This window comes from Sorex fumeus, unplaced genomic scaffold (assembly GCF_029834395.1).
Source record: "Sorex fumeus unplaced genomic scaffold, SorFum_2.1 ptg000111l, whole genome shotgun sequence".
NCBI classification, from domain to species: Eukaryota; Metazoa; Chordata; class Mammalia; order Eulipotyphla; family Soricidae; genus Sorex; species Sorex fumeus.
In genome coordinates this window covers 9201878-9220153 of record NW_026606168.1, presented here as the reverse complement: position 1 = coordinate 9220153, position 18276 = coordinate 9201878, and the positions used below count along the sequence as shown (strand labels likewise).

The 18276-nt window shown below is 41.6% G+C and overlaps 1 protein-coding gene across 2 annotated transcripts in view; it reads left to right on the top strand.

Moving 5' to 3' along the window:
* Positions 1-18276, top strand: part of SPPL2A (signal peptide peptidase like 2A) — a 51402-nt gene that overhangs the window by 11475 nt on the left and 21651 nt on the right. For both annotated transcript variants that reach the window (XM_056135405.1, XM_056135403.1), the window contains exons 2-10: positions 2254-2373; positions 2679-2861; positions 3676-3765; positions 4159-4292; positions 8117-8265; positions 11218-11314; positions 11956-12057; positions 13677-13758; positions 15035-15109. In XM_056135405.1, the coding sequence (XP_055991380.1) occupies positions 2254-2373; positions 2679-2861; positions 3676-3765; positions 4159-4292; positions 8117-8265; positions 11218-11314; positions 11956-12057; positions 13677-13758; positions 15035-15109 (1032 nt within the window). The remainder of the gene's footprint in view (positions 1-2253; positions 2374-2678; positions 2862-3675; positions 3766-4158; positions 4293-8116; positions 8266-11217; positions 11315-11955; positions 12058-13676; positions 13759-15034; positions 15110-18276) is intronic.

Sequence of the window (18276 nt, the reverse complement as noted above, 5' to 3'; positions counted from 1 at the left end):
AATGATCATTGATTTATATGCACAGAAGCTGGGTCCTATAGCAATGATTCTTAAATTGTTACTGGCCTCTGAACTTCCAGAAGGACTTATTAGAGATTCTAATAAACTACCAAGAGCCTTCTCTTTCAGTAGGTTTGGAATTGGGCCCAAGAATTGGCATTTTCTTGACACCTTAAGGACTAATGTTTTTACTAAAGACTCTGACTTTAATCACTTCTGCTTGTGGATTGCTGAGGTTTGTTTGCATTTTCCCAGTAAGAACTATTATTTCTTGTTTAGTGTCTCTTTCTCCGGGCAGCTTTACTGAGGGATAAGTCACATACACCGTGCAGTTCCACTATTTTAAAGTCTACAGTGGGGGACCAAAGAGAGCGTTCAACAGGATGGAGCGTGTGCATTGCATGCAGGAGGCCTCGGTGTGATTCCTGGGATTGCTTGCTCCCCCTGGTATGGGAGTGACCCCCAAACACCACCAGGTGTGATTCCAGATCAAACAAATACAGAAACTGTACAGGGTTTGTTATAGTCACAGTTATATGTGGCTATCGCCATCGTCAATTTTAAACATTTTCATTTTCTAAAAAACCCAATCATAGGCAATACAGAGGAAATTTAGGGCAGTAAAGCTATTCTTTATGCTACAGTAATGGTGGAAAGTATATAAACCCATGGAATGTGCAACACCAAGAGTAAACGCTCTGTGAAACATCGGGCTGAGGAGATACTTCAAAATGGGTTGAGCTCGTGCTTTGCATGTGGGAGTCCTGGATTCTATCGCTGACATGTATTGACCCTTGAGCCCCCTAGGAGTGACCCCCTTATCAAAGAGCCCCCAAGCACTGCTGGGTATGCCGCAAACTGAACAAGAACCATTAATAAAAATAAACGTAAACCATTGACTTTGGGTGATTCTGATAAACCTGTTAGGTTCATGGACTGGAATAAGCTGGTGTGTGGTAAGAGGATATGTGAGAGTTTTTCTGAACTTTCTACTCAAATCTTCTACGACCCTAACACTGAACAGAAAGACAAAAAAGGCATTGAAAGAAAGGAAGGAAAAGAAAGGAAAAGCTCATCTTTCGAACTTTCAGCCCCAGGAAACCACTGATGATCTCATAATCATGTATTTCTTCTGCATCACAGAAGTACTGGCAGATGATAAATGCATTAATACCTGTCACTATTTCTTTAGAGTTGGCGTGTGAAGGCAGTTACATCATCTAATTCTTCATGGTAACTTTGAATTGTAGCACCACCATGTATGGCCCAACATCCCCCTTTACTCCCCAGTTAATAAACGAACCATCTCTTACGGGCTTTTTGAATAGCCAGTTGCAAAATCATTGAAAATATGGGAGTTCCAACTTTCCTGGATCCCAAATATTTCTCACTTAGAGATAATACTGCACGTGGCTTTTGTTTTCAACACCAGGTCATTTTTGAATATGGTACATAAAGCCAGCGAGGAATTTCAAATTATTATAAGTCATAAGCACTGAAATTATAACTCTTAAGAGAGTAGGAAGGAAAATTTTGAACTGTGAAGGGAGCATTGAGTTTGTAACATCATAGTAAGAATCCTCTCTGGTGCATGGCCCTTAGAACATGAGCCATATTTGTATTCCATAGAAAGTGAGTTATCTTCCTTAAGATATGTTATGTGTGAATGTATATTTACATAAACAAGATGAAGTAAGTTTCATAGGAAGACTGTCCCTTCTACGAAAATGGTCTGTTTCATTTTGTTAAAATTCTTAATTGTTGGCAAGTCAAGTTACGCCAGTGTTGGGGCCAGGGATATGATTCAAAGGGCTTGAGTGCATGCCTGGTATGAGCGAACCCTGGGTTTGATCAATAGAACCACATGATTTGGGGGCCAGAGCAGTAGTACAGCTGGTAGGGCATTCGCCTTGCATGTGGCCAACTTGCTACCCATGACATATTCGATATGCTGAACACAGTAACAAGTCTCAAATGTTACTGGGCCCGCTCAAGCAAATCGATGAACGACGGGAGGACAGTGAAAGTGGCCAACTTGAGTTGAATCCTCGTCACCCCCATATGGTTCCCTGAGTACCGCCAGGAGTGATACCTGAGTGCAGAGCCAGAAGTAATCCTAAATATCACTGGGTGTTTCCCAAAAACAAGCAAAAAAAAAAAAACCCTATCTGATCCTCCTAGGGTAGAAATAAATAAAATTATTGGAAATAAATAAAATTATTGCCAGTGTGAAAATGATTGTTCATGTTCTAGGCAGCTGCTCAGGAAGCAATCCTGCACGCATCTGGAAATGGCACATCTGCAAAATCCAAGGACTACTGCATGCTCTATTACCCTTCGCTCACAACTCTTCCCAGTTCTCTGGAAAATGCAGTAAGTCACTGGGTCACTGTGTGTAAACATGAAAATACTGGAAAGTGAGAATAAGTGATGATTGTGTCCTTCTGTGCGAATGAATTGTAAAATGGGATTAATAAGAACTAAGTTTTTAAAATTGTGCTTAAGGACTTTTCTTTCTGTGGAAAAAAGTTAACGTTTTTAATATCTCAAAGACCAGTTGTCATAAAACATTTCAGTTTTCAGACAGCCTGTAGTGAACGAATGTTGATGCCTTGTCACCACATGTACGTCAGTCACACTCCTGAGTTTATCATGTTAAAGACATTTCTTCTTCGCAGACTTCTGTTAGTTTGGTAAACTTGACCGACAGATCACTGTGCAAACGTTCTGACATTCCACCAGAAGGAATAATGGACAAAGCAGTTGCAGTACAGTGGGGGCCTTGCAGTGTTCTGGAAAAAGCCAGAATTGCACAGGATGGCGGTGCCAAAGCTTTGTTGCTTGCCAACAACAGTGTTCACGTAAGTTATCAAATTATAGCACTTGAGCTGATTTACTTGTGGGTAGCTTCAGGGCTGAGTCTCAGATAATCTAATTGTGAGGTTCTTTTTAAATGTTTTGGAGATTATAAACATTTAATTTCACAGTTTTATAGATTCTTTTCTGTTAAGAAAGTAGCCAAGGGGCAGGAGAGAGAGTACAGTAGGTGGAGTGATGGCCTTGCACTCAGCTGCCCTGGGTATGATCTCTGACATCCTGTATCGTCTCCTGAGCCCCGCCAGGAGTAAGTTAGCTCTCTGGCCCCAGTCAAGCCTGTTTTAATGTCCTAAGAACTCCTTTCCATATTAGTAACTGAATGCAATTTCAATCAAAATGACAAGATTTTTGAAACAATACTGGGCCTTAACAAGCTAAATTAAAGATTTATATGGCCCAACAAAGTATCAACAACAGCTAAGTTAATATGGAGGAAAATGAATATGTTTGTAGAGTTGCGTTCTATTAATGAGGTATTATTAAGCAATCTACTGATGGTATTATAGAATTACAGTTGCTTTTTTCTTTTCCTTTTTTTTTTTTGCATTTTGGGTCACACCCAGCAATGCTTAGAGATTACTCCTGGCTCTGCACTCAGGAATTACTTTTGGAGGTACTTAGAGGACTATATGGGATGCTGGGGACCAAACCGTGGTCGACCACGTGCAAGGCAAACACCCTCCCCACTGTACTGTCATTCCGGCCCCTCTAATACCTGTTTTATTAAAAGCACTTAAAACTTCTTCTGTAACTTTAAAACTAATATATTTAATGAAATGTAATGTTTTTTTCTTATAGCTTCCTCATTTAGGAAACAAATCTGAATTTCATGATCTGAAAATATTGCTTGCATTTATAAGCAACAGAGACCTTAAAGATATGAAACAGGTAATTAGAATTACATGTTATACAAGGATGGGTATAGAAACAGCGTAGGTTTTGACTTTTGACCACTAATATGTATGTATGTCTGTATTTTATGGGGAGTCTTCGCCAGGGATATGCAGGGAAGGAACCTGCCTTTGACTGGTCCCAAACCATTGATAATCATTGCAAATTATTGTATATGCTTTATTGGCTGACAAGCCTATTCTCTATAAATATTTGTTGTTCGGGGCTGGCAGATCTATTTGTTTCAGAACAGGGTCTTTTGGAAAGAGTCCTAGTCTTCCTGACCAATATGTAGTTTCCATCCCAGAGTGAAAATGAAATAGTGTTGACACATAGAGACTAGGAAAGGGAAAATTACTCCAGTGTTTTCATCACTCTCTTGCTTTTCAGACTCTTGGAAATAACATTACCGTACAAATGTATTCTATCGTATGGCCTGATATTGACTATACTATTGTGATCATTGTGTTAATTACCGTATTCACCGTGGCATTGGGAGGATACTGGAGTGGAGTAGTTGAGTGGTGAGTTTTATTTGAACTTGAGTTCTCTGATAAATAGTTGAAAAGTACTGTTTCGGGCTGAGATTGTGGCTAAAGCATTTGCCTTGCCCCTGTGTGATTTCCCGGGTTTGATTCCTGGCACTGCTTGGACCCCTCAGCATAGTGGCCCCAAAGCGAAAACAAAACAAAATGTTGATGGATGATCACTAGGCATTTCTTTTATTTTTCAGTTTGTTTTTAGGGGGCCACACCCAACTGCTTGCTCAGAACTTACTTCTGGATCCTTGCTCAGGGTTCACTGCTAGCAGTACTCAGGGGACCACATGCAGTGCCTGGAATCGAATTGGGGTGGGCTATGTGCAAGGCAGATGCCTTCATCCCTTTACTATCTCTTTGGCCCCTCCCTCCCTCTCTCCTTCCCTCCTTCTCTTCTTTCCTGGTGAGGAGAAGTAGTAATATTCTGTTGTATATTTGAAAGTTGCTCAGAGAATATATCTTTTAAACTTCTCATCACAAGGGCCAGAAAGAAAGTTGGATGGGCTGGAGCTCATGCTTTGATGGTCCCCTGAGAACTGCCGGGAGCAACACCCGATCAGTAAACTGGGAGTAGCCCTAGAGCACTGCTGGGTATGGCCCACCAAAATGGAAATAATAGTAATAAAAAAACAAAAGTTATCATAAGAAAATAGTAATGGTAATAAGTATTAATTAAATAAGACTGTGATGATAATTTTACAATATCTACAAATATCAAACTGTGTTGTGTGTTGAAACTAATATGGTCTGTATTTTTCTTTTGGGGAGGGGGACTTGGGGCTACTCCTGGCAGTATTCAGGTGCTACTCTCAGCTCAGTGCTCTGGGGGTTGCACCTGATAGTGCGCAGAGGACCGTATGATGCTGAGGATCAAATCCAGGCCTCTTGCATGCAGTGTGCACTCCAGCCCTTTAAGCTATCTCTCTGTTCCTCAAATATGTCGTTTAATTTTTAAAAATAACATAAAGGCTATCAGCAGGTAAAGAAAATTAGATGGAAAGTAAAGTCAGCAGTGGTGGATTAATAGTTCAAAGGTAAGGACTTGCTTGGCATACGGCTGTGGCCACACATTGGTCCAAATCTCAGCACAACCAGGTATGGCCCCTGAGCACAGAGCCAGGAGTCACCTCTGAGCACCTCTGGGTGTGACCCAGAAACCAAAAAATAGAAAATAGAAAGGGCAGGAGAAAGATAGAAAGGACTTAAGGAAGAAGAAGTTTTCCAAAATAGGACTCCATAGCTCAGAATTGCCCTGCCATATAAAGGATTTATCTTTATGCAAAAGGGAAAGAAGATGCCTTGGTCCCATGTCAAAACTCTCTGGCCAGGGAGATGGCTCAAAAGAGCTCTGGAGGGCAGTCCCTGAATGCCGGGGCCTGGCTTGATCCCAGAGCTGCATGATCCCTCAGTCACTGCTGGGACTAGGAGCACCTCTGGGTGTTGCTTAAAACACCCCCAATCGCCACCACACAGAAAAGACCCATGAACTTCTGTAGCAAATGAAAGTCTTAAATAACGTCATCATTGGTTCTCAGGTTTCATAAACTCAGGATGACATGGAAGAAAACTTAGCTTTTCCATTGCTTATGTCTCTTAAACTGATTTGGGTAAAGCATTTTTGTTAAAGATGTATATTTTAATGGGCTGTATAAAGCACATGTTTCTTCTTCGGGAAGTTTCTGTTGTTTTTTCAGTACACTGAATGTAAATATATGAACCTTTCATTGTTTTGACTTACATGTGTGCTCTGATTTTTAAAAAAATGACTTTAGTCTACAGGGAGATATAAAAGTTTTGGCACTATTTCTCTCTGAGATGTTCATTGAAATTTGTAATCGGGGTCAGAGCAATAGTACAGTAGGTAAAGGTGATTGCCTTGCCTGCGGTCGACCTGGGTTCAACTCTGGCATCCTGTATGATCCCCTGAGTGCCACCTGAAGTTATTCCTGAACACAGAGCCAGGAGTAACCCCTGAGCATTGCCAGGTGTGGCCCCAAAACAAAAAATGTAGCACTGTAGCACTGTCCTCCCATTGTTCGTCGATTTGCTCGAGTGGCCACCAGTAACGTCTCTCTTATAAGACTTGTTACTGTTTTTGGCATATTGAATATGCCACAAGGAGTTTGCCAGGCTCTGCCGTGCCGGCGGGATACTCTCAGTAGCTTGCTGGGCTCTCCAAGAGAGGCAGAGAAATCGAACCCGGGTTGACCTACCTGCTGTGCTATCGCTCCAGCCCTATATGGCACTCGGACATCATTAATCATAGAGAATAATTTCAGATCATAGTAAGCATTAACAAGTATTGCTTATTATTAAATGTAATTTGAACTAATAATCTCAGAAAAAAAAGAGAAAGCCATTTTGCAGTAATAAAAATTACAACCATTTAAGAAGTAAGGATAGTTACAAATTTCTATGCATTGAAAACCATCTGGAACAATTATATTAAGCAAAAAATGCATTAAATTCTTTGCTGGGGATGAAGAGTTCGACATTAATTTTTTATGTTCAGGTTTTATGAAATAAGAGAGCCTATTATTGCATATGGAAAACAAAACAAAAACACCAACCTCCTCTTCTTCCTATTTAGCCACCTAGAAATTAGGTCAGTTTATTTGTTTTGATTTTGGGGACACAGCTGGCTTACTCCTAGTTTAGAACTCAGGAATCACACCTGGTAGGTTTGGGAGACCATATTGGGTGATAGGAATCAAACCTGAGTTACCCACATGCAAGGCAAATGTTTGATCTTTTACTTTAAAAAGATTTCTTCTGAATTATATATAGAATTTAGAGTTTCAATTGTCAGCTTCATGATTGGTAAGTCTCAGAACTGCTGTCCTGTGACCTTAAGTGATTGTGAATAGAAGGCAAATCTTGACTGGATATGTGAAAGGATGACTCCTTCTGCTGAAGAGTTTCACACGTCTCCCAAGGCACATGGCCATCTCATATTGCTTTCTAATAAACACCTGTTGCTGCTTTGGGACTTCGGGGGTTCCTCGGGCAATCACGCACATTCACTGCTTCCCTCTCCTTTCTGCTTCACTTGCCTCTAGTACGCAGAGCTTGTGGCTCCCGGTGTTTTGTCTCCACTCACTATTATTCTGGGGTGCATGTGTATAGTATAGTTTTGTTTGGGCTATACTCCACTGTGCTTGGGTTACTCTGGGTTCTGTACTCAAGCATTATTCCTGGCCAGGGCTTTGGGAACCATATGGGGTGCTAGAGATTGAATCCAGGTTGGCCATGTGCAAGGCAAGTGCCCTGCCTGCTGTCCTATCTTCCAGCCTCATATATAGTTTTTATTTTTTATTTCACCTGATTTTGTTATGAACATTTTCCCAGTGTTTTTTCATTTCACTACTAGATTGATCTGGGCTTGGTTGATCTATCTTATCTAGGGATATGGAGAGGGTGGAAGTCTTTGCTGCTATAGACAATGCTGTTTGCTCTGCAGATAAAATCCTGTTTAATCCATATCCCATTATAAAAGGACTCAATGGGCTGGACTATGGTACAGCTGGTAGGGCGCTTGCATGTGGATAACCCAGGAAAGAGATAGACAGACAGGAAGACCTAATCAACACCCCACACTCACTTGTCTCTCCCAACATTAGTGGTTAGTAACATCATCTCTAGAGGGCAGTTACAGAGAGTTTTTACTTTCTTCGCTATTCCTTCTTATTTTAAAAAGCAGCATATCTATCTGACTTTGTACTCAGAAATAAATGTAGTTGGTATAGTAGATTTTAAAAATAACTAACCTTGGCATGGGTTCGCTGAAGCTCCTGTGTGTGTTTATGCAGGGAGCATATCAAGGCAGCGAGAGACACGGAAGACACAGAAAAGAGGAAGAAGAAAGATTCTGCAGCCCTCACGCCTTTAACAATTGCAATGTTTGTGGTCCTTTGCTGCGTCATGATAGTTTTACTCTATTTCTTCTATAAGTGGTTGGGTAAGATGCCACCTTTTGTACTACTTGCAACTTTTGGCATATAATCTTTTTAGTCCCTTTGTCAGATTTTGGCTTTCTACTTGGAAAGTTTAAATAATTTTACAGTGGTGCTGACGTTTATGTGTTGATTTTTGGCCGACCCCTGGTGGTGTTCCAAGGCTGCTCCTAACTCAGGGCTCAGGGTTAGCTAGTTCCTAGCAGTCCCCAGAGCTGGCACTGAACTGCACCCTGTCAGGACTCAGTTCCAGACCTACATGCAAGACCTGCTCCAGCCCACGGAGCCGTCCCTCCAGGCCTCAGTACTGACATTTTAAATTGTTATATTGGGTCTCCATTACTCTGGGATGAAAGGGAAGAAAACAATTTAAAATAGAGTGTGTTCTGGGGCCAGAGGATTGGGCCACAGCAGATTGGGCACTTGCCTTGCACGCAGCCCACCCCAGTTCAGTTCCACACACTGCATGTGGTCCTCCTGAGTACTTCCAGACGTGATCCCTGAGCACAGAACCAGGAGTAATCCCTGAGAATTTAGCACTCACTTGACATAAAAGCAGGTGTGGCTCCAAAACAACGGCAGCAGCAAAGAGATATCACACGTGTCGTGCCAGGAATGTGGCGCTCAGTAGGGATTTTCAATGTAGCTCTCTGAGGCTCTGCAGTGCTGGGGATTTCCTGGGCCCTCCTGGTGGTTCTCAGGGGCCTGCAGGGCCAAACCCAGACGTGTGGTGCCAGAACTCGGACCAGGGCCATCCACATGCCAGATATGTTCCTTAACTCCTGAATTGTCGCTCTTGTTCCCAGCACCGTTTGTTGAAGAGGCTTTCCTTGTCCCACTTCATGTACCTAGCTCTAATGATGGCCTGTTGGCTGTATTTAGCTTAGTGCTCAGGAGTTGCCCCCATTGGGGCTCAGGAGACCATGTGGTGCTAGGACTCAAACCCAGGCTTCTTTCATACAAAACACGTGCTCCAGACTTTGAGCTTAATTTTACCTGTATAAGCCATTGGGCTCAAATTCAATCTAAACACCCACAAATATTCTTCTATAAACTTGGATTTTTAAAAGTTGAACCTCCTTATAAATAAATAAATTTTCATAGTAGGAAAATCAGTAAACCTCATGGTTATCGTGGGATGGAGGTTTAATTTTTATTTTGACGATATCTCTTTTTTGCATTTGTTTTTAATTTTATTTTTATAAAGTTGTTCACAATAATTTATTACATTCAATATTCCAACACCAATTCCATCACCATTACACCTTCCCACCACCATTATTTTTAATATTCTCACCACCCCTTTCGCCTGCCCCCAAGCAGGATCTAAATATAATTTATTTTGTATTGCTTGTTATGGGCTGGAGCAATAGCACAGCAGCTAGGGAGTTTGCTTTGTACGCGGCCCACCTGGCGGACCCGAGTTCGATTCCTCCGCCTTCGATTCCTCTGCCCCCCAGCCTGGCAAGCTACTGAGAGAGTATCTCACCCGCATGGCAAAGCCTGGCAAGCTACCCATGACGTTTTTGATATGCCAAGCACAGTAACAAGTTTCACAATGTTACTGGGCCACTCAAGCAAATTGATGAACAATGGGAGGACAGCGACAGTGATTGCTTATTATAAATAATCCGCTAAAAATGATTCAAAAAAGTTTCCTTAGAGGAAAGTGTGTGAAGATTATTGTATCTCACTCTGAAGCCATTAAATCTTTGTACAAGAGATTCTAACATGTTGTAGCAGGTGGAGCCTGTATATTCTGATAATGTCTTGTATGATATTGCAGGGTTTAATTTACCAGGGTCAGGGGACAGAGAGATAGTACAGCTGCTAAGGTGCTTGCATTGCACGTGGCTGACCAGGGTTCGATCCCCAGCTTTTCATAAAGTCCCCTGAGAACTCCGTGTCAGGAGTGATTCCTGAGAGCAAAGCCAGATGGAAACCCTGAGCACTGCTGGGTGTGCTCAAAATAAATACATAAATAGCCTTTCCTGATTTTACTATCTCTAAGACTACTCTGAATTTTTCACATATTAAAATAGTTCTTTTTTTTTTTCTGAAATTTAGTGAAATTTGAAGAATTCAGATATAACATACATTTTCACTGTAAAATTTTGAGTAAGTTCAGAGGGCAAGTATTCTGATTTAAGAATATGTTTCACACTTCAGTAACCCATCAAAAGTTTTTAATTTTAAATAATTTTGAAATAAATATTGCACTATAGGAAAACACTTGTCAGTTTTAACTACCATGATTTATATCACATCAGAGAGCTTGACTTCAATGGATGTGGTCCAGGTCAAATTATCAGAGATAAATTTTACTGGAAAAAACATAGATAGTATGGTTAATATCTAAAGTAGATGTCAACTCTCATTCTTTCAATTAATTTTATGGTGAAGTTTCTAAGGTGCATCTTTTTTTTTTCTTTTTGGGTCACACCTGGCGATGTGCAAGGGTTTACTCCTGGCTCTGCACTCAAGAATTAACCCCGGGTGGTGCTCAGGGGACCATATGGGATTCTGGGAATTGAACCCAGGTCGGCCCGTGAAAGGCAAATGCGCTACCTGCTGTGCTATTGCTCCAGCCCCCTAAGGTGCATTTTTAAACTCAGGTCTGCTGTGTGCAAGGCAAACACCTTATCTGCTGCACTGTCTCTCTGGCCCAACATTTACATTTAATACTCATAAAAGACTGCTATTCATATCAGAGAAATCTTTGACAAACATCAGTTTGAATTATTGAATGATTAATAGCCTGCTTCAGCCTTTTACACAATCCATTCAATTTATAGGGGAATTAAAACAACACATAAAATACCCACACTAAAGCCCAAAGTTGTAGTATGATATCTACACTAAAACTGTCACAGTTCATCAAGAAAGGTGAATCGTATAAATTGCTTGGATGAATTTTCTTATTTCCTTCTGTTCTTTTGTCTTTTTTTTTTTTTTAGTTTATTTTATTATAGTGATTTTCTGCATGGGTTCATCAACTGGCCTCTTCCACTGTCTTGCTGCACTTATTCGTAAGATACCTTGTGGACCGTGCACGTAAGTATCACGAAGAATCCCGTGTTGTTGATATTTTTCATTTAAAGTAGTACAAGAATAGCTGAATGTTGCTTTGAACCTGTGTGGTTCAATATGCGTGTAAATAATTAGATTTAAAGTGAAATTAAAGGGAAAAAAATTGGGAGGAGCCTGGAGACCACACCTTGAGTTGCCCAGGGGTCGTTCCTGTCTCGGTTTTCAGAACTGACCCCTAGCTGTGCTGGGGTCAGGGTTGGTGGAGGGAGCAGGGAGGGGGCCCATGTTCTGTCTGGGGGAATGAATCCGGCCATTTGCAGAACAGGCACCCTAACTTTTCTACTATCCCTCTGGCTCCCAAATTGAAGACAATTAAAAATGTAGTCTGCGTGTCTCATTAGCCACGTTCCAACTGTTAAAAAATCACACGTGGCAAATGACTTCTGTACTGGGCTGCATGGATATAGATTTCTACCATCATATGAAGTTCCGTTGACATGAAAAACGGTTTATTATTTATCATTTGTCTCAGTTCAGATCAAGACTCTTAAATTAATGTTTCTTAACTTTTGACTATGGTCGTTTGTCATCTCTCGTGTTAAGTGAATAATGCAGTTTATCTGGACAGTAAGCTACCTTTTTAATTTAATTTTATTTTTTAAAAGAATCGAGTATCGTGGCAAAACCATTGATGTGAGACTTATTTTTCTCGCTGGACTATGCATAGCAGTCGTTGTTGTTTGGTTCGTATTTCGGCATGAAGATAGGTATGTATACTAAGCATATTTTTTTTAAGAATGTATTTTATTTTCGGGTAGGGGGCATCACAAACTCTGCTCAGGGGCCCCTGGGACCACTCTTCCTCCACTCTTGGGCCCCATAACTCCATACTTTGGTGCAGGAATGTGACTAACTCGGCCAAGCAGGCTGGGATGATTCAGTCCCAAGACCTGGTGACATCATGCTTCCCAGGTGCAGTGGGCCTGGAGAGCTCAGAACTGCGCTACCTGGGCTAGGAATCGGGGACATGCATGTGCCAAGACACGAGTCCCTCATCTCTGAGCTATTCCACTAGCCCCAAGGATAGATTAGTTTATATCTTACCCTGATAATTTATTTTGGTGGGGCAGATATATCTGTGTGTGTGTGTGTGTGTATTACATATATGTTTAGCGGTTATTGTGATTATTAAAAACCAAAAGTCTGGCTTTTAGGGCCCAAGAGATAATATAGAGATTACAGCAGTTGCCTTGCATGCAACCAAACCTGGTTTGCTTCTGGCACTGTATATAGTCCCCTGAGTGCTGTCAGGAGTAATCCCTGTGCTCAGAGCCAGTAGTAAACTTTGAGCACAGCAAGTATGACCCCCCCCACCCCTACCCCCACTCCCACTATTAAATATAAAAAATTATGGACTTTAAGACCTAAAATTGAGGACAAAGCTGATCTACTTTCCAGCAGCTGCATGTCAGTTAGTTGTTAATTATGTATATCAGGTTCTGATGCAGGATACTGCATAGCTTATTGTCTTTATGCTCTAGCTCTGTTCTAAACTGAGCTCCAAGGTTACTTTTCTAATGAGACAGAGGTGGGCCACAGAGGTTGTTCAGGGCTTAAGGCATTCGCCTTATATGCAGTCCATTCCAGTTCCATCCCCAGCACGGCATGGTCCACCACTTGGACTGAGAGTGACCCTCAGCATCACTGGGTGTGACCCAGATCCCTTCCCTCAAAAGAGACGCACAGTATAAACTCAAATATGTCAAATATCACACATATGTGTGATCTGTTACCTCCTGACATAGACTCTTGACACTTTTTCTTGTGCAGCATTCTATTGACACGATAAAATACAAAAGTGTAGAGAATGTGGAAGTTTTTGTTGTTAACAATTTTTTTTTCTTTTTGGGTCACACCCGGTGATGCACAGGAGTTAACTCCTGGTTCATGCACTCAGGAATTACTCCTGATGGTGCTCAGGGGACCATATGGAATGCTGGGAATCGAACCCGGGTTGGCAGCATGCAAGGCAAACGCCCTACCCGCTGTGCTATCACTCCAATCCCTGTTGTTATATTTTTTGCCAAATAATTGAGTAGGGGGCTGGAGCAATAGCACAGCGGGTAGGGCGTTTGCCTTGCACGTGTTCGACCCAGGTTCGATTCCCAGCATCGCCTATGGTCCCCCAAGCACCGCCAGGAGTAATTCCTGAGTGCAGAGCCAGGAATAATCCCTGAGCATTGCTGGGTGTGACCCAAAAAGCAAAAAAACCCCAAAAAACCAAAAAAACAAATAATTGAATAATCAAATCTCTAGATGTATTGCTTTTGAAATGTTTCATGTAAAAATAATCAGTTGAAAGCACAGTAACTTCTTTTGGTTTTAGGTGGGCTTGGATTTTGCAGGATATCTTGGGGATTGCTTTCTGTCTGTATTTCATTAAAACAGTGAAGATAACCAATTTCAAGGTAAGTATACTGCTTTGCTAGCTGAATTTCTTTTTATTTTTTAATTGGGGGTGGTGGTGGTAGTATGAGCCTCACCCGACACTGCTCCCGGCTAACTCCTTGGTGGTACCCCTGGGATTCTAAGTGAAGGGATCAAACCTGTGTCTGCCACACGCAAGGGCCCTCCCCACTGTACTATTGCTCCAGCCTCTGTATTTCTTTTTAAAACAACTTCATTGGGCTGGGCTGGAAACTAGTATAGGAGTTAAGGTGCTTGCCATCACGACCCAATCATGATTCAGTTCCACACTCATCCCTACCCACCACCCACCCCCTCGCAGAGCTGGGAGTAGCCCCAAGCACCCACTGGGTGTGACGTCCCACCCGCCAATAACAAATACTTAAAATGACTATTAAAGTGTATCATAGACTGTGCTTTGTTTGGTGGGGACGGTTGGGGAGGGGGTCCAAGCAATGCCCAGAAGACCTTGGTACCACTCTCAATGATATTTAGGCCTTCTGGGCCTAAAGATTCAGTGCTTGGACCTGGCAGATCCGTACTGTTTAGGCCCAGCAGGTAAAATGCACCTTCTTAGTTGTGTGTGTGTTCATGATGCCAGGGATCAAACTCAGATCCTCGTATATTCAAAGCAGTCACCGTACCTGAGCTACATCCCCTGCAGAAATGCACCCATCTTAAGTATATAGTCCATGGAATGTTTATTCTGTCATGCCCTTTCCTGTATATCCTAATCCCTTGGCAACCAGTGACTTGCTAGATAAACAAAAATGGAGGGGAGCAGTCAAAGCAGGCCGGGTGCTTGCCTAACACGTGGCTGACCTAAGTTTGATCCCCAGCACCACCTCTGGTTCCCTGAGCACCACCAGAAGTAATTCCTGAGTGCAGAGCCATGAGTAACTGTGGAAAACTATATAATCATTCATACGTTATGAATACCTAATACCCCTGCAGGAAAAATATTGAGAAAAAAACATTTCATCGGTGATTCTTTTTTCATAAGAAGAGGATAAAGAAGATACAAGTTTTGATGTGATTTGTAGAGTTAAACTACAAAAGTAGTAACTAGTAATTTCTTTAAAAATAGGACAGGGGCTGTCGCCTGCTGGCAGAGGGCCTGTCTTGTATGGTTGACGTCCTGCATTCAAATCCCTGCACCTAAATGCCTTAGAAGAGTTTTCAAATGTTTGTTCACGTGTTTCACATGTTCATTTGTACTTGCAGAATAATGTAAGCTCTAAATGTGAGAAGTTTGACCTTTTATTTTCTCTTTAACAGTCATGTGTGATGCTTCTGAGCCTTCTTCTCATCTATGATGTATTTTTTGTGTTTTTAACACCATACATCACAAAGGTATGATTTTTTAAAAATTTTTATGAGAAACTTGCTGAAAAATGAGGATATTCAGTCTGTTCTTAAATTTTTCATTTTTAAATTGGGTTATCATTGGTTCACAAAAGCCTTTTGAAGATTGATTTTTGCAGATGTTTATCGTTGAGTTCTAATTCTTTTAAGGAAATTGTTACTGAAATTGGCCTTTTAATGGAAGTTATTTTCGAGACTTTAAACTATTTTGCTAGTGTATCCTAGTTAAAATGTCTCCTAGTTAATATAATATGATGATGATGCCTATAAATTTCCTTCCTTTTTTTTTTGTTTGTTTATTTTGGAGGAGGGGTGTTGAGCCACATGTGGCAATACTTGGCTGTGTGCGGGGGTCCACTGCCAGCAGTGCTGGGGGTGACTCGGGACAGAAACCCAGAATGCAGAGCATGTGCTTGGGCCCTTTAAGCTCCCCCAGGAAAGGAAGAAAGCTTTCCTTCCTTTTTTGTTTTTTGGGGGTTTTTTTGGCCACACCCGGTTTGTGCTCGGGACACTGGGACTTGGACCTGGATCAGCTGCATGCAAGGCAAGTGCCTTACCCACTGTGCTATCTCTCCGGTTTTTACAGTTTATTTCTTTAGACCAGGAGCACCATGTGAGAAGTGGGAAGCCTGAAGTGTAGCTCTCTCTGTCGTTCTGGCCAGTTGCTGGCCCTTTGTGCTTTGTTTCTAATCCACTGTAGTGAGGGAATATTCCAGCACTCCCGTTCTCCCTCTTCCATTCATTCAGTTGCTTTGATTGCAGTAGACAGAAACCCAGCCTTCCCGCACCAAAACTGTCACCAAAACTGTCTCTAGGCTGTGTGTGGAAAGGCCAGGGTCGGGCTGGCCTCTGCAGAAACAATCCTGAAAGGGAATTCTCTTTCTGCTTCTGTTCATTTGGGTCCACCCTTTCAGACTGAATTTGTCACTCTCACAAGCATTTTGGATGGGGACTTTTTCAGGGAGCTGGGGCCAAAGTAAAACCTTCCCTACAAGGTAATTCCCTGAGCTTGGGCAGACAGTTATAGCCCATGACACCTCTGTTACATAGTGATCTTAGCACTAAACTGTAACCAAACTCTTTCTGTTGTTGTTATTGTTGTTGTTTTGTTTTGCCTTTTGGTTTTGGACCACACCCAGCAATGCCTGGGGGCTGCTCCTGGTCCATTACCCAGGGTTGACCTGGGTGTGCCCAGGTTAAACCTAGAGCTCCCTGCATGCAGAGCATATGCACTGGCCCAGTGATCTGTCTCTGGCTCTAAGTAAGAGCGTTTGAAATACATTTCCATTCTGTTTTAATGCTAATACCACTTCATAAATGCTAAGGGTATCATCCAGCTAATTTTTTATTCCCTACACATTAACGGTTTCAGTATGTTAAAGGTATAAAGGGTAAGAATAAAGATGCTTTGAGATGGGGCCAGAGCAATAGTACAGAGATTGGGACGTTTGCCTTGTACATGGCCGACCCGGGTTCAATCCCCGGCACCACCAGGAATGATTTCTGAGTGCAGAGCCAAGAATAACTGAGTTTTGCTGGGTGTGACCCAAAAAGCCAAAAAAAGAAAAAGAAAAAAAAAGGAAAAAAGATGTCTTTGAGAAAACTTAGCTTTCTGCAGTGCTTAGGGAATTGATGGTTATCTTTTTTTCTTTTGTTTTAATCTTATTTCCCTCTGACTAGGAATGTGATTCCTAGTAATCTGATATGGCAGAAGAGATTGCGTGCTCTTTGGAATTCACTGTGGTTGGTGTACTTTACCTTCTCGGTCATGTGTGTTTTTATTCAGGCTGCAGGTTTTGCTTTTTTAGTAAAGGTACTCAGAATTAAAATCAGAAATGGAGGTACACTTCACTTTGGAATCAGCCACATTCCAGCTCAGAGTGTGTGTTGACTTTCTTTTCCTCGGTGGGGCTCTCTCTCCTTGCTCCCTTCACTCCCCCCTTGCTCTCAAGCTTCTTAAGTAAATTACTTTACTGCAATAAAATAAACCAGTTATGTCATTTCTAATTGTTTTGTAGTTCTCACTGAAAATTTCAGGGAGTAGGTATTAGACATTCTAAAGGTCTGACCTGGAATTTGTAAAACATGTTTTCTGCCATCGTCCTCATAGCCTGCTTTGTGTTCTCTCTCTCCTTTTTCTCTTTCTCTCTCTTATCCCTCTCTTTCTCTGTCTCCCTCTGTCTCCGTCTCTTTCCCACTTCTCTCCTTACCCTCCTCCCCTCTCTTCTCACAGTTCTCAAAATAAAACTTATTTTTCTTGCCAAAAAACAAGAACCTGTTCTTAGTCTTACCATCTACCACTATGCTTGATAGAACTTGCGTGCTCAGGGCACCATGCAGTGCCCAGGAGCAAACCTAGGCTGTCAGATGAGTAATCGTTCTCATCATACCTTCACACGGGAGAGAATGTCAACGATGGCCTTCAGTTAAACATTTTAAGTAAATATTAGGAAACGAGCCATGTGAATTCTTGATCTGGGACTTCAGTCACATTGTGGGAGTTTGTAACATGGAACTGCACTCAGTACTGGTTTATTTTCCTAAACTCTTGGGACTTAACCCTTCTGTAACTTAAAGCTTAACATGAGGAAAAGATTTCTGTAGCTAGGAATTTTTCTCCTTTGCACTCAGCTCAGGGATCAGTGGCGTCTGGAAAGCACTCGGTGATTCCTCCTGTGCACTCCACCCACATGGAAAATATTTCATCGAATTTTCCTGAAATTCAACATTTATTTATCTTCTTGCTACTTATTTCAGTATTATATTTATCCTAATGTGAAGTATAAAATTGGTACACATGTAGTCCTCGCTTGCTATCTCAGAATATTTTCCCTTACTACAATAGATTCAGGTATTAAGAAAGGATTTTTAAATGAAGTTCTCACGCAGTGAACATTAAAAAAGACCGTAGCCAGACATAGTGGAGGGAAATTCATCTAAGATTAATGTTTTGATTGGGACATAAAAAGCAGGCCGGGCTGACATTGGACAGGAGTCAAGCCAGAGAAGCATCTCATGTTCTTTCGGGCTGGGCCTTTACAAATTCAGTTTCACTGTTTTGTTATCACAGTGAGTAGACAGAAGGTCAAATGTATATTCAAATAAAGTTATCAGTACTTATAAATCTAAATATAAATGTAGGCATTTGTGTTTTT